Genomic DNA, 15,960 nt, shown 5'->3' with positions numbered 1-15,960 from the left:
AGAAACATCAAGGAAGAACTTAATCCAGTTAAGACACTCCATCCTCATAATAGCTCTAGCTTCCACTGACCTTTCTCTCCTTTCCTGACAGAATTGCTGCTTGAACTGAGTCCTGATAAAACCATGGCGTTTGACCGCGGCATCAAGTCTTTGCTCCTTACTAAGAGAGCCTTGTGTTAATACAGTTTTTGAACAGCACTGTGTCACTTGTTGGGTTGTGCTTTAGAGTGTGAAACATTTTTAGCCAACTTTGATTTATGGCAGGCAGTCATACAAAATATTAACTTCTAAGCTCTCTAGAATTCTACAAGCTCTTTCTCTTATATGCTGGATTTCCATGTGTGTCTACACGTTCTTTTAAACCTTGACTTGTGCTTCAGTTGTGACAAAGCTATTATGACAAATTGTCCATGCTGATAACCCAACTGACAAAACATTTCTCTGTGCAATTTTAGTTTATATGTCTTGTTGCGTTCCCTACCTAGCTTTCTCCAAATCATAAAAAATATAATAACCTCAACATTACCGTGGACAATTACAATCTGTCAAAAGAGTTCTGCCGCATCTGAAGTACAGTTTAGATATGTGTTCAGCTGACATAGACAGTGTGAACATAATTTTGGAATGAATGGACCCTCATATATATTTTTTAAACATGCTCATATTGTGTTTATAGACACTAAGACAGTAATAACATGCAGTATACTGACTTACTGCAGTTCCCCTTGGCCCAGCCTTTCGGCCATCCCTGTCCAAAGTCCTGATTGGGCATCTTCTGATAAGATAGGCCCTGTTGCGATTGCCCTCACTCTGCTTTACACCTTGGCACGCTCCACCATCTCTGTTTGATTTCTCCAACCAGGATGGATCTTTCTGAGGGGAATGTGTACGAGAACCCAGAGCCGGCCTACCGGAACCAGTCGTCAGGTGAATATGAATTGCCCTACGAGGCCCCATACGAAGATCTTTCGCATCTGACTCCTGAGTATGAAAACACCAAAGTGGCCTCAAGAAGAATACCAGCTCCTCCTTCGATCCCGGCGCCTGAGCCTCCCGCAGAGGGGAGGCGAGGGAGCACGTCCTCTTCCTCATCCTCCTCATCGTCTTCTTCTTCTTCTCATGAGAAAGAAGAGGAGAAAGTGGAGCTGGCGAGTTCCAGTGGGGAGGAGGAGGTAGAGGAAGAAAAAGAGGAAGAAGAGGAGAACACACAGGTAGAGCCGTTGAATGAGTTAAACTGGGAGATGGAGGTGGACAAATCACGCAGATCCTCATCCTCATCATCATCTTCATCAGCCTCTGAGAAGGAAACAGCTAAGGAGAAGCCAGTGCCTGACAAAGATGGACCAAAGGTCGTACTCTTTGTTAAGGTAGGAAAGAGAAAGGCTCAGATCAGATGAATGTAAAATATATTGTGGCTCTACAGGACACGCACACACATACATACACGCCGTCTTCTCTTTCTTTGAACTAACTTATAGCGTCCATAAATTTCAGTCATGATTAGGTTCATATCATCGTGGTGTACAAGGTCGGTGACTATCTATAGTGTGTGAATTTATGTGGAATGTGATAAAGCCACATTTGAACCTTATGCCTCTTCAGTACAAACGTCCTTCTATTAATAGGCCATATTATTTAGTCATTTCTCTGCACATGTGTTGATGTGTGCTGGAGCGAGATACTCTGATTCTAAATATAAGCTCAGTTGAACTGACGGGAATGTTCGGAGTCAGTGCCGGGATAGTTGGGGACGGTCCCTGTCAAATGACCATGTGAAGAGTGGTATGTGCATGTGTGTTATGTATACAGTGAGAGTGTGCCCATGTTCATTCGTCTATCGAGCTTATATTAGCGATAAGCATTCTAAATCCACACATGTGCTATTACACAATCAGCACATTCCACACTAAAGTCCAGTATCACTCAAGTACACAGGGATCATAAATGTTACACATTGACACTAAAGCAGCACATAGCAATATAACCCAGAGGCCACTGCAGCAGAATTAGAGAGGCCGAAGTCTGCTGCAGGCAACAACAAAGAGCCCGCAAACTAATCCCAGGTTCTCTGAACTCTTTCATTGTGAATATCCTGATTCATTTAAACTCATCCGTTTAATGCCACTTTCTCTTAGACTCATTCTAAAACCTCTAAATTAAAACATCTGAAACACGTACCTCTGGTTAGATTCAGTTTTATAATCTTTTATCTTTTGCCTGCAAAGCAGTTTGAATAACTTCTAAGGTCTGATAAGGTGCTGTCTAAATTACCTTGCACTTACATTAGCCTTGCGTTATCTTGGGAACCAAACTTAAGTCACTAGATAGCTATACACATTTAATATACAGACACAGCTAGCTAACTCTGGTTACTGTGTACACTGCTATACTCTACATTCACTTAAACCTGACTAGCTAGCATCAGTTGCTATGATTTGACAGCTAGTAAGCTAAACATTCGATACTCATTTCTAAAGAGCACCTTTATAAAGATAACATGATAAATGATTTATTCCTTTTTTATTTTGGAAATTATTGGGTTACAGACTTTAGCATACTAATACTACTAATAATAAAAATAATAATAATAGAAGAAACTATTTTCAGTTGCTTCCTTATTCACAAAGGGTCACCACAGTGAGTGACTCCACATGTTTGATTTCCTGACAGGGGAAGCTCCCTTGTGAAATAATAATAATGATAATAGTAACAATAATAATAATATAGATGCTCATCTGTAATTAGCTATATTAAAGGCTACATCATTGCTTTGACAGAGCAGTGGAAGTACAACGAGATAGAGTTCTCTTTATCCTTTACCTCCTGGAACATGTCCACAGGTCGTTTGGAAAACTCTACATACTAATTACAAATGCTCATTTGGCAGAATAGTGTGAGGGTGTTTCCTTAATGATTTATTAGCCTGTATGATGTACAAACTTTCTGTGAGAGACCAGTCATATAGTAAAGAACGTAATGCTTAGTGTAGAAATACACTCATATTTGTCTTTCTTTTGTCAGCTGTACATTATGATTGTATACACTTTATTATTTGTGTAAAGTGCATAAGTACCAACTCCTTACAGGGTTGCCACTTATGCAAAATGTTCAAAACAGGATACACTAGTGTGACAAAAGTTTTGAATGTAAAAATAATTTAGTTTGAAAATAAAATCTGAAATATGCCAAAAACTATTATTGTAAAAATGCCTTAAATTGGATAAAATATACATCTGGTGTTATTCAGGTTGCACTTCTTAGTTCTATAGACATATCAAATGAGAAATAATTTTTTTGTATGTTTTTCATTTTACACTGCTGCCTAAAAATATCCCCATAGCACCACTATGCTTCACTTTAGGGATGGTAATGGCCAGGTTATGAGCAGTGCCTTGTTTCCTCCAGACAAGACTTTTGGCATTTAGTCCAAAGAGTTCAGTCTTTTCTATTACAGTCCTTTAGGTGTCTTTTGACAAACTCTAGGCGGGCTATCATGTGCCTTTTACCAAGAAGTCTCACCATCTGCCATCAGGCCTGATTAGTCCAGCAGATATGGCTGTCCTCCTAGAAAGTTTCTCCTATCTCCACCCAGAAACCCTGGAGCTTTGTCAAAATGATTACCAGGTTCTCGGTCACCTCCCTTCTAGTCCCATTGCTCAGATTGCTCAGATAAAACCTGCAGGACACCAGCCCTCGAGGCCTGGACTTCCTGCTAAAATGGAGTTTTTCCTTCCCACTGTTGCCAAGTTGCTCATGGGGGGGGGGAGTCATCTGATTGTTGTGGTTTTCTTTCTATTATGGTAAGATCTTTACCTTACAATATAAAGTGCACTGATGCAACTGGTGTTGTCATTCGGCACTACATAAATGAACTGAACTGGAATAGAAGTTTAAGCTTGTGTGCAGTCCCACTATAATGTAATATCATCTGTATTAAAGGGTTATATCACAGGGCAAAAAATACAATTATGCCTAATGTTTTCTACATCAACTTTGTACACTGTATTTAGTTATCATGTTTCTTGTTCCTGATCCCCTTTAAAACATCTTGGTCACAGGGATGAACAGCACTGATATAGGGTGCAAAACAAACCATGCACTGTGTGAGAAGCTCTCTGAATGTTTGACATCACCTTGCTGCCATGCTGACACAGACACCATGAGACCTATGGGTGGTGATGTCTGAGTCACCACAAGTCTGAGATGGTAACGATGACTCGTGGTGATTCAGAATCACCCAGCTGTTGTCCATCAAAACTGTAAGAGGTGCGAGGGGCCAGGGCACCCTTGCTCTGCTCTTTCCCTACTTACTGTATTAGTACTTTCACCAACACCCCCACCCCTCCACAGAGGGGTTATTTTTGCTCAGCAATGTCACGCCCCCACGGCTAAGAACTCAGGTAGAAAACTGAGCCCCTTACAAACACACACACCACCCCCTCCACCTTCTTCCCCTCTCTCTCTCTTCGTCACTCATCCTCAGCTGACACTCTGACAGAGCTGCTGTGGGACTGAGCTGACTTTACCGAATGGACCCGGAGGAGAATCTGCTGAAAACTGAGCTGGCTCACTAACATATACACACAAACAAATACAACTGCACTGTGGAAATAAAACACGCAAACAAAGCCAGTCTTTCTTGACCATGACGGATACTGCCACCGAGGAGGACAAAGACCCTGATATTGAGCTGTTTGTCAAGGTGGGGGTCTAAATGTGTGCATTTTGGTGTGAGTACATCAACATTTGACTAACATCAAATTAATATTCGATCATTTCTTGTCTCACTTCTGAATCTAATGTTGCTGCACATTTGTTTGCATGCTGTTGATAATGTTTTTTGTTTTTTGTATGACAAGTAACATTTAAGTTCAGTATGCACACATTATTATCACCTAAATAGCGAGTGTTTGGAATAGTGTTTGGTAAGGTGGGGGGTTAGCGGCTTCTTCAAGCGTGTGCATGCCATGTTGTTGTTGTTGTAGCGTGCTGATTTTCCGTGTGTTAACCTGACACCCACGTGCACAAACAATCTCTCTCTTGCTCTCTCCCACTGAATTATTACTGGGGTCCTTTCAGTATTGAGAGCAGCAGCTTTTAATAGCTGAAGGTTAAGCCACAATATCTGTTGGCATGTGGCATAATACGCTAATGCATAACATGTATCCTTGCTAGGTATACTAAGTAATACACTTTCAGCCAGAAACCCTTTAACCAACTGAGATCAAAGTTGTTGACGACTACAAACCCTAACCATAACTCTAAAAGTAACCAATCAGAATATTTACATTTTACAGTCCTCACAATCAGCAGTCAAGGAAATTATGAATTATTAAACTGTTCATGAATTTGATTCTACCTAACAGAAATAAAAATATTTTAGTATTTTTTTTCCAAAAAGTCTGTTTTTCTATTCTTCAGAATAAGAGTCATCACTAGTGATGATGAGATGACTCTAAGGCAAATTCCTCCCACTTTACAAGTTACTGACATATCTGTAAAGAGAACATTCATTTCCTTTCTGAAATGAGACCATAACATGAATGTATAACCTTTCAAGTAGTTTTCATTGTGTTACTTTACTGTTTTTTATTCCTTTATTCTATTTTTGTGAACACTTGAACATATATGCCGAGTTAAGAATAATAGAAAAAAGGAGACATTAGCTAGCCATGTAAGCTAGCACATCTCTCATCATCTCTAGAGTCCAAAAATTAACATATTCATTTCATTTGTTTGAATTAACCGAGTATCATTGTTTCTTAATTTTGTTTGATTAGTCTCTATCCAAACTGAGTCTCTAACAGATCCAGACAAACTGTTTTCCTTATTTCTGGTCTTTATGCTAAAATGAACTGACTGGCTAACTAGTAAACTTTAAGCTATCTGGTTTAACTTTTAGCTTGTTTTGAGACTGTTAGTGGATTTAAAAAATAATAATTATATATATATATATATATATATATATATATATATATATATATATATATATATATATATATATATATATATATATATATTTTTTTTTTTTTTTTTTTTTTTTTTTTTTTCCCCAGTCGTGAGGGGAAAAAAAGAGTATTCCCTAACTGGCTGTGAGTGTTCTCTGCAGCCGCTGAGAAATTTACCACTAAAGTCACAGTTAGGCAAGTCTACAGACTGGTCAGTGAACTTTCCCTTTGCTAGCTGCAGCAATCAACAAGGGCAGGAAGAGAATCTTGCTTTTTGTTACTTTCTTGCTGGTTTTGATAGAAGAAGAGGTTGGATTGGAGAAGTGAATCGGAAACAATGGTAGCTTACTGTATACAGTAGATGCAGTGAGCATTTAATTACCAATTACCACAAATCACATGAAAATATGATTTAAGTGGCATATAAGTCAGGTTCTTCACATTCCAACTGATTAAAATGTATATATTATGCAACATTCAGCGCTTCAGTGTCTTATGTACTGTACCTGAATGGATGGCAACAGCAATGAGAAAATTCTTGAAACACTATAAGCTTTATACAGTACATTTTTGGCTAAAATGGGTTTTCTTGTCTTAAAATAAGATTGAAAAATATTTTAGGTGAAGTATGAGTGTTTCCTCGGCTCGACAGTGACCGCTGTTGTATGATTTGATACACATTGCTGCAGTAGGTAGGGACCAGAAGTCCAAACAGGCAGTGAAGCATGTAATGGAAGCAGCGTGGATTATTCATGTTAGACCTGGTGTCTCGTTACAGTGTCCTGTTGCAGCTTTGCATTCACGCACACACTGAAGAACACATGTACACAAACATACACACTTTCTATTTCGATAATATACACACAAGCCCAACTGCAAAACCCCCGCTTCACACTATAAAGCACTGATTCTTTGTCTTTCACTGTGCCAGTGAGCTGATTAATTGATAGCTCATCGGGACTGCATGCATTGTGTGCAAGTGTGTGAATCAGTGTATGTGTGTAAATGTGTCTGTCAGTGGATTCTTGCATGCATTAAAAGAAGAGTAAGTCAGCATTCATCTCTATGTATTACAAATGCACATTCTGTTTTGTACTCAGCTCTAAACTATATTACAGGCTGGGAGTGATGGCGAGAGCATTGGAAACTGTCCTTTCTCCCAGCGCCTCTTCATGATCCTGTGGTTGAAAGGTGTTGTCTTCAACGTCACCACTGTTGACCTAAAGAGGTAATAACTAAATGTTATTGTGTTAAATGATAACACAGTGTTGTGCTGTCAAGTTACAGTTCACAATCAAGCCATTTACATATTATAAAGTATATAAAATATCTCAACTGGTGTTTTTTGTTGTTTGGGTTGGGGGTTTTTGTGCCTGTTTTTATTTGAGCCCCAAAATTCATATAAATTCTTCTCTTGGTTGCGTTACTTGTAAAAATAAATAAATAAATTAATTAATTAATAGATACACAATGTAATGCAAATAAAGCTTTGTCACAATATTAGTATTACGTTTAGATCTGTATTTTCAGCTGCACAGTTGTAGGAACAGGAATTCTGTCTGTTTTGCTCTTTGTTAAAGTAAGACAAGGCAAGTTTATTTATATAGCACAATTCAACAACAATTGGTGATTTGGGTGTCCAAATTCATAGACTCTTCCAAATGGTCCTCCTTCTTCCCAGATTTGAAGCAGAGGTCGGGTGTATCCTTCGTGGCCCAACCTATCCCAGAATTCATAGCGTGGCCCAGCCAATTCCAGTTTCCAACAATACTTAGTCTTACTCTTATTACTCTTTCTGAGTCACAAAATAAACTTTTACGATATTTTCAGGCGAGAACGTAGCTGCGTAAACTTCAAATATCTGTTTGGTTTATCAAGGTATCACATATTTCCAAAAGTGCTCCGATGTTTTCGGAGACATTTGTTTCCCAGCTCGATAGCTAGCCAGCAAGAACACCGGACTCCAGGCACATTGTTTTCATACCGCCTGCGGTCTTTCGTTACTCAGGTTAAACATGATATATAAGGCTACGTCCACACGTTTGAAAACACAGATTTTTCTATGTGTTTGCACCTTTCGTCCAGACATAAACGGCGTTTTTGGTCACTGAAAACTGAGGCTACGTCCACACGTACCCTGGTATTTTTGAAAACGCAGATTTTTCTATGCGTTTGCACCTTTCATCCACACGTAAACAGCGTTTTCAGTCACTGAAAACGGAGATTTCTAAAAACGCCAGCCAGGGTGGATATTTTCTAAAACTCCGTTTTTGCATTTACGTGTGGACGAGAAAAACGGAAGAAACGCAGCGTCAAAGGTGTGCGCCTTTTTTGACGTCACACTGTGCGCCACGTTATTGTTTCGATGAAATGAATTTCTACAATACTGTTACTGTTAATTCTACTCTCTGCAGTGTTTGAATGCTTACATATACACACAGTTACTGTCCCTCCACACATAGGACTCTGTTCTGCTTCTATGCCCCAGCTTTGTACTTTTTCCCACCGAGGCTTCTAGACTTCTGATTGGCCAACATTTCTGCACGGTTAGGAATCTAGCGCCCCCTGCTGCTTTGGCATGTTCCTAGCAGCGTTTTCCTTCATTTCTGCCTTTATGTGTGGACGGGATTATTTTTTAAAACGAAAACGGAAAATCTCCGTTTTCAAAAATATCCGTGTATCTGTGGACATAGCCTAAGTCACTTAGATAACTTAAACAGTTATTGTTTGGCTTTTTTCAGTGTTTTATTTGTTTGTGAGTAAATCAGTTTGGCTGAGATTAAAGTTATAGTTTCTACACAGCTGAAAAAACGTTAAACAGAAAAACTGATTAAACAGAAGTGTGAGATGGTCGAGAATTTACGGCAGTGTCCTGTTATATTTTAGATAGCAAGGAGCAGGCGGCTGAGTTTATTAAACTCCACAGAGACAGCGGTGATGCAAATCTGAAGGCTAGACCGTCCCATTTCACAGCTGCTCACTTCCAGCCTACACGGCCTTCGGAGGACCCGACCCACGTAGACCGCAAAAGCCGGGTCCTAAGGAGGATGCAGCCTCTGAATTTGGACACAGCTTAGATGTAGCGTTTTATTGAAACGTGTAAACATACTACGAAATGTATTACATTGTATATTGTATGACTATCTTTTTAACATTCTTTTATAAGCTTTATTGGAATTTCTTTAAGCAGTCTTTGAGAATAGTTCCTAGTTCTGTGACTCGAAATAGCCATAAAACAAACATTGTTAAATAAGAAAAACAAAAAAAAAAGTTTGATATTGTTGCAGTATTACACAAACCTAATTAACATTTTCTTTTATCGACAAAAGTTAAAAAATAGCTTTCAGAGGTCTATTTAATTACGCTCTGGCTCCAAGTGCTGCTCTGAGATATACATGACGGTAATAAACAAAATCTCTGAGGGTCGCAATTAAGTTTTAAGAGCCTCATTACTACATTATCAGTGTTATTACATATTTGACATATTTATTGAAGAGGGTGTAAAAATGATTCCACTCTAATCAGGAAACCAGCTGATCTTCACAACCTGGCTCCTGGGACACACCCGCCCTTCCTCACTTTCGAAGGGGAAGTTTACTCTGATGTCAACAAAATAGAGGAATTCCTGGAGGGAAAGCTGGCTCCACCGAAGTAGGTCTCACACACAGACAAAAAGAGATTGGTAAATAGGCCAGGTAACAACCCGAAACAATGTTCTGCTGCTTTTTCAGGTACCCCAAACTTGCAGCAAAGAATCGTGAATCCAACACAGCAGGAAATGACATATTTGCCAGATTTTCAGCTTTTGTCAAAAACACAAAACCGGATAAAAATCGAGGTGAGCATGCAGCACCCAATATGTCTGTAATTGGGTTTGTCGTCTTTTAAAATCCTATGGTAATGCTTCCTGTGTGTTTTAGCTTTAGAGGCCAATCTAAACAAGGCCCTGGCTAAGCTGGACGAGTACCTGATTAGTCCTCTCCCTGATGAGGCAGATGAGGGAGAATCCACCCGCAAGTTCCTGGACGGAAATGAACTGACACTTGCTGACTGCAACCTTCTACCAAAGCTTCATGTCGTTAAGGTAGCCTCCGCCGGAGTGGTTTCTTTATCTTCAGCTACTTTAATCATTTAACTTTGGCTTTTAGCAGTGTCGAAATAACTTGCGCTTTTACAGGTGGTTGCAAAGAAATACAGAAACTATGAGATCCCGTCAGAGTTCAAAGGTTTGTGGCGGTACCTCGGAAATGCTTACAAACAGGACGAATTCATCAACACCTGTGCAGCTGATGTGGAAATCGAGCTAGCCTATAAGGATGTCGCCAGGAGGCTGGGGAAATGAATGCATCACAAGCACCCAAGAACCTTTTTATCTTTTATTGAGAAATTTCTAATAAATCGCTTCTTTTTTTGAAAACCATTACATACACTTTTGGCACAGTGTGTGTCACTTGTAATAGTAATATAGTAAATATGTTTAACTGTAGCACACTGGTGTGATGTTTCAGAGAAGGTGCTAAAAATCATGAATAGTGTTTGTAATGGTACTGTGTAGCAGCAATGTCTGACGCATCAAACGATGCTTGCAAACTAAAGAGGCTGAAAATAGTTTCGTAATGATTACATTACAATCATTTTTCAAAAAAGATTCAATGAGGAAAAATGTATGAAGTTTGCAGCTCAGTGTTTAGTATAGTAAATCCCTGCCTTAAGCAACAACTGTCCAGTCATCGGTGATTAATGAACTGACAGCAGGTGAACTAAGTAAAATTGCCTGGGGAGTGTAGTTCACACTACATTCAAACACAATGATCAAAGCGAAAATTTACAAGTAGGAAAAAACTGTAGCATTAAAATCAAATGCCAGCAAAAAAAATTTAAAAAAGAAAGACAAACAAACGAAAAACATTCCGTTAAATTTAGCGCAAATGAAAAAAAACAAATCCCTTTTTGTTTACAGGTCATGCAAATATAACACACCCTACTATTCGTAGTCAAGTGCAAGGAAGGACTGCTTTGCTTTGTACAGATAGTTTTGTGGTGGTATTGTACCAAGCAACATTACATCATTAGCCTCTAGAAACATTATGTGTTAATAAACACTAATAATTAAATAAGTAGCAATAGCTGACACCTCGCATACTCAATTTTCCTTTTACAACTTCATATTAAACATATTAAAAACTACTGATAGGCAGATAGTTTCACAGCTGGGAAACCTTTTAAATCACAAAACCGTCCCAGTATTCTTTTATGGTTTACATGGGTCAGATTCTCTGCATATATTGGTCATTCTTTTAGCCTTTCTTGGGTAAATAAACAAATAATAATAAAATAATAATAATAGAATAATAAAAAAAATAAAGAAACTGTTGTATTTGTTGTTTTTTGCTTTAACTTTTGCTAAGTTAGCCTTAATTTGCTAATTGGCTAGCTTTTTCTTCAAGGCTCATAGACAGGGGCGCCTCCGAGAGGGGGCCACTGAGAGGGGGGGGGGGGGGGGGCGGTGGTGTCAAGAGAAAGGAAGACCATACAATAATACAATAAAGTGAAACATTAACTTTTATTCCGGCATATATAATATTTGTCATTCGTATTTCCTGTTGTGACTCCCACCCCGCACAATATTTTTCAAGTAACCTATATTTGACAACAGCATAACAAAACGTAAGTTCGGTTTTTGGTGTGCCACCCCAATATTTTTAGTGGCCACCCCTACGGAAAAAAAATTCTGGAGGCGCCCCTGCTCATAGATGCAACATTTGTCAGCATAGCTGCCTAAGCAACACACACATTTAGCATAATTGCCTATGTTGCTTCAGCTAACGATGCTCTAAAGTTGATGTTAACAGTCATTCAAACCAAGGTGTCAAAAGTGTAGGAAAAATTTTTGTAAAAATTTGCACTCGACAGATCCCCAAAACAGCCAGTGAGTGTTAGGAGGTTAAGATGTGTTTATCCCAATTTCTACTAAAGTATTATCTCCTTACTAATTAAAATCATATTTTTAGTGTCATAAATGTCTTGGATGTTAATCTAACTGTTCTGTTTGTTTGTTTCTTTTTTTTCCCTGTTGATTTTGATATGATTTTGTGTTTTCCAGTTTTCCTGAGTGTTTGAGGAAAGCACTGCTAAAAACGTGTCTCAGCCAAAGCAGTTTGTCTTTTACTGGTGCAGCGTCAGCGCTGTGATGGCCTTCCTTTTTCTAACAAGGCAATTAACCATTTATTTGATCAGTTATATACAGAGTACAAGACAGATTTTCTTAAAAAGTTACAAATCTTTGTTTTTCTTTTGTTAATATAGTTTTCTTGTTATATTGCCTCACACTGTAGTTTACAGCAAATACTTACTCTGTAGCCCTTTTTTAATAGGTTACAGTCTTGTTTTCAACAATAACTTTCTTTTTCTAATTAACAAACAACAATGCTCTCAGTCTGGGAAATCAGCCTGTAATAAAAAGATCATACATGACAGTAACCACCTAAATAAACCAAATTTAGCTAGTTCTTTTATGCACACTGATGGTAGAGGATTTAATCACGGGTGCCTTAGTGAGAATCAAGTCACCTCAGCCTTCGGCTCTATGTCTGTACAGTAATTTATGCATGTTTGAATATGATAGGAATGTGAATTTTTCATGTCATCTCTGTAGAGCTGCTGGGAAAAAAACCTAAACTTCATATGTCTGTAAATGATCAACTACTATATTTGTCTTCTCTCTGATGATTGCAAGCCACTGTGTAGTCTGTCTTGCTTATTTGAATATTAAATCTATTTTCTCAGAGGCTGACCTTGGGGCTCGTGGTTTTTCACTGGAAACTGTTACAATTGACAGCACTGACGTTCCCAGTAAAACACAAAACAGGTTTTCTCTGATTTGTTTATGGAAATACATTTCGTCATATTCCACGACAGCACAACCACCCACTTTATTTCCACTCAGGCTGAAAATGCCTTTCTCTGGAGGTGATGAATACAGCTTTCTCGCAAGCTTTAGATCAAAATTCTCTGTTTTCATGGGTCAGTGAAAAGTGTAATTTATTTGCATTGCAGTATTTTTTAAATTTAAATTTCCTGAATTCTGATATCAGTATCTGCTCGAAGGTATGATCCCGGTTGAATGAGAAAATGCACTGTATATGTAACAGCAGGACAGATGTGCAAAAAGGACCGTGAAGGAGCAGCAATTGACAGTAATGATGACTGAGTGCTTTACAGTCCAGATATGAACAGTCTGTGGCTTCTACCAGCCAGCAGATGGCAGCAAACACAAAGTTTTATTGCTCTGTAACAGAGCGTATATAAAGCAAAGGAGCATGCAGTTAGGGACCATCTTAATATAGGTGTCTTCTTTCTGTTAAACAGTCACATTTAAAGGGAATTGCCACCTGTCATAAATGTCATTAAAAACAAACAAAAAAGATAATTGTGGTATAAAATCATATCATGTTTCTTTGAAGCCTGATCATCTGTTGTGCTAATCACTATCAGAAAAGATAGATAAAAAGCAGCATTGATGTGTATTGACATTTTGTTCACTATAGATCCTTCTCTGTATTATACGTAATATAATAATAATAATAATAATAATTATTATTATTACTATTATTAGTAGTAGTAGTAGCGGTGGTGATGGTATTAGTATAAGTATTATTAGTATATTAGCAGTAGTATTATTATTAGCAGCAGTATTAATAGTAGCGATACAGTTTTATGGTTATGTGCGTTTTTCCGCGGACTGGTAACACGCGGACGGCCCCTGAGCGCTTATTCGCCTTGCAAGTGGGCAGAGCGAACACAGAGGCTCGTGCGCTGTGCCCAGAATCTCTCTGGTATATTCAACATAACGACGTCTCCGCACGCTCAATGTGGGGTCTCAAGCCTTAAAACCATCTCGTAGCATCACGGCGGGCTGCCGACAGAAACCACTGCAAAGGTGAGACCCGTCTTTCCCCACAGCAACGGCTTCGGGGCTCGCTTTCTGCCCCGTAGTTAGGGTTATATCGCTGGAAGAAGAGGCGCAGTGTTTTGCCTTGTGTGCTCGGGAGTGGGCGACTTGTCATTGCGGCTGTTTTGTTGTGAAATGTGTGGTGGTCGTAGCTAGGAAGCTAGACAGCTAGGCATCTCCCTATTCCAAAGCAAAGCTAGGATAGCCTGATAGCTGGCACGAAAGGCAGCTGGATGTGTAAAAGGCGAGCCCAGTGGTGGGTAACAGAGCTGAATAGCTAACGTGAACGCTAGCTGATTTTTCGAGCCAGTTGGGGAGTCAGGACGTTAATCGCCGCAGCGAGCAAGGGGTCCCATTGTTATTACACTGCCGGTTTAGCTAGCTTATAACTAAAACTACAGTAACGCGGTGTTACAGTGAAGGCGGCGATGGCTGCTCTTTTTGCCCGAATGGCATCACTACGGAGAACAGGCTGTTCAGGAATAACAAAAAGCCCAACTCTCAGGTCATTGTAACATGTCTCGGTCAAGGACAGTTTATTTAAGCAGCCTCGGAGCAGCTGTCTGCACTTCACCAGGAGAGCTCCGTGTTGATTCACTCCACGGAGCTGTTAACCGGACAAAGGTGAGTCGTTAACATTCCGCGGTGTGTGGCTGACAGACGACCTTGTTCTTCTCGCACTGTGTTGCACTTCCTCGTGTTTTTTAAGAGCACTTTCTTAACTCGGTGAAACAGTAACCAGGCATTCCAGCTTGTTAGACACGAGCGAGGGAGACGCGTCTGCTCCGAGGTGATGTTGCGTTTTGGTGACACAGGCTGATATAGCAGGCTGTGGAAGTTAATCGTGTTAATTCTTGCCCCGTGGGCCCCCCCGGCGTTTTCTCTGGAAGAACCTGCGTTTTTGATCAGCTGCCCGGAAAAGGACCGGTGTTTGAAAATGAAAGGAAATGCCTGGAAAAAATACCAGGGCAGGCAAAGCTGGTCATACCTGGTAACAAGGACATACAGAGAGTGAGAGATTCTTTGTGTGCTCATTGCTCAAGCACTCAGCTCGCCAGAGCAGGCCACTCATTTCAGCGTGCACCCATTAGTAGCCTCATGTAATCAGGTTATGACACACTGATTTGATCATATGAAATGCATCCTGCTTTATTATCATGCAGGCCCCAAATGTGATTGTATTGTCTACACAAAGGATGTAAAGATGTCTTTAAACATGTGTGGTGGTAAAAGTTTGGCGGTTTCCCCCCAGAATGGGAGGAAATCCTGTATTATTAGACGCGACCCAGCAAAACCTCACCTCCTTCCTGCTTATGATCTCGACTGTACGCTGTGAGCTAATGCTGGGAGTAGTGTCCATCCAGAGGTGAGCCACTGACTGCCCTCTGGCTTTATAAAGAGCTCTTTGAGTTGCTTTTTTTTGCTGCTGGAGCCTTTGGGATTATAAATCCTGAGGAAAAGGAGCTTTGCTTCAGTGGCATGCTTCACTGGCAAGAAATCGTTGGAGAGTGCGTGTGTGCAAGTGTGAGGGGAGGGTGTGCTCTGGTGGGCTCCAGTGGAGAGCCAGCAGAAGCAGCAGAGGGGTGAGGAAGGAGGGACTGAAGATGGAGGGATTGAGGCACTGTGGTGATGATGGAAACCACACAGGGAAAATAGAACACTTGGCTTTTCTGTGATTAAAAGGCTCCTGTTTCTCTTAGGACAAACACACCTGTGTTTCTGCTGTGTGCCAGCTTTCTGGCTACTGATCGCTGAGCTAAAAAAATCAGTATGGTAAAAGCCAGCGATTTCTGAAAGTTATCAGATTTCCAATGGGGCTGCACTGTTATATCGGCCAGTATTGGCTTTGTTAATTGATATCCGTATCTAAGCAAACAATGTGTGGCAGTGGCCAGCATTTATTTGTTGTGTCACATTGGTTTTCAGTGTTTCCAAAAAGCCAGAGATCTCTGAAAGTGATTGGATTTACAACAGGGATGTACCAATATCCAGGATCGTTTTTGGCTGCTTGTGGCCCTTTTGACTGACATCGGTCAATGTTCAGTTAAGCTGTCAATAGAC

General features: G+C 39.9%; 1 protein-coding gene across 2 annotated transcripts; it reads left to right on the top strand.

The window, feature by feature from the left end:
- Window positions 1-824: 824 nt before the first annotated feature.
- Window positions 825-12,741, top strand: clic5a (CLIC family member 5a). Of its 2 annotated transcripts, none has more exons than XM_085448611.1 (6): window positions 825-1,367; window positions 7,067-7,176; window positions 9,474-9,599; window positions 9,680-9,786; window positions 9,869-10,032; window positions 10,126-12,741. In XM_085448611.1, the coding sequence occupies exons 1-6, from the start codon at window positions 864-866 to the stop codon at window positions 10,288-10,290; spliced, it is 1,176 nt and encodes a 391-aa protein (XP_085304737.1). In that variant the 5' UTR covers window positions 825-863; the 3' UTR covers window positions 10,291-12,741. The 2 variants fall into 2 exon arrangements, with proteins under 2 accessions (XP_085304737.1, XP_085304738.1); XM_085448612.1 differs by lacking the exon at window positions 825-1,367 and adding an exon at window positions 4,455-4,702.
- Window positions 12,742-15,960: the final 3,219 nt, after the last annotated feature.

The sequence above is a fragment of the Copadichromis virginalis genome, linkage group LG23 (genome assembly GCF_057382275.1).
Source record: "Copadichromis virginalis isolate Kocher_CV1m ecotype Utaka linkage group LG23, C_Virginalis_male_GT1.1, whole genome shotgun sequence".
NCBI classification, from domain to species: domain Eukaryota; kingdom Metazoa; phylum Chordata; class Actinopteri; order Cichliformes; family Cichlidae; genus Copadichromis; species Copadichromis virginalis.
Note: the sequence above shows the minus strand (reverse complement) of the source record. Positions and strands in the feature narration are given on the sequence as shown.

Coding starts and splice junctions, on each gene's coding strand:
- clic5a (XM_085448611.1), top strand. CDS start 864: ATGGATCTTTCTGAGGGGAATGTGTACGAGAACCCAGAGCCGGCCTAC. Junction 1,368..7,066: donor AGGTCGTACTCTTTGTTAAG/GTAGGAAAGAGA, acceptor ACTATATTACAG/GCTGGGAGTGATGGCGAGAG. Junction 9,787..9,868: donor AAAACCGGATAAAAATCGAG/GTGAGCATGCAG, acceptor TGTGTGTTTTAG/CTTTAGAGGCCAATCTAAAC.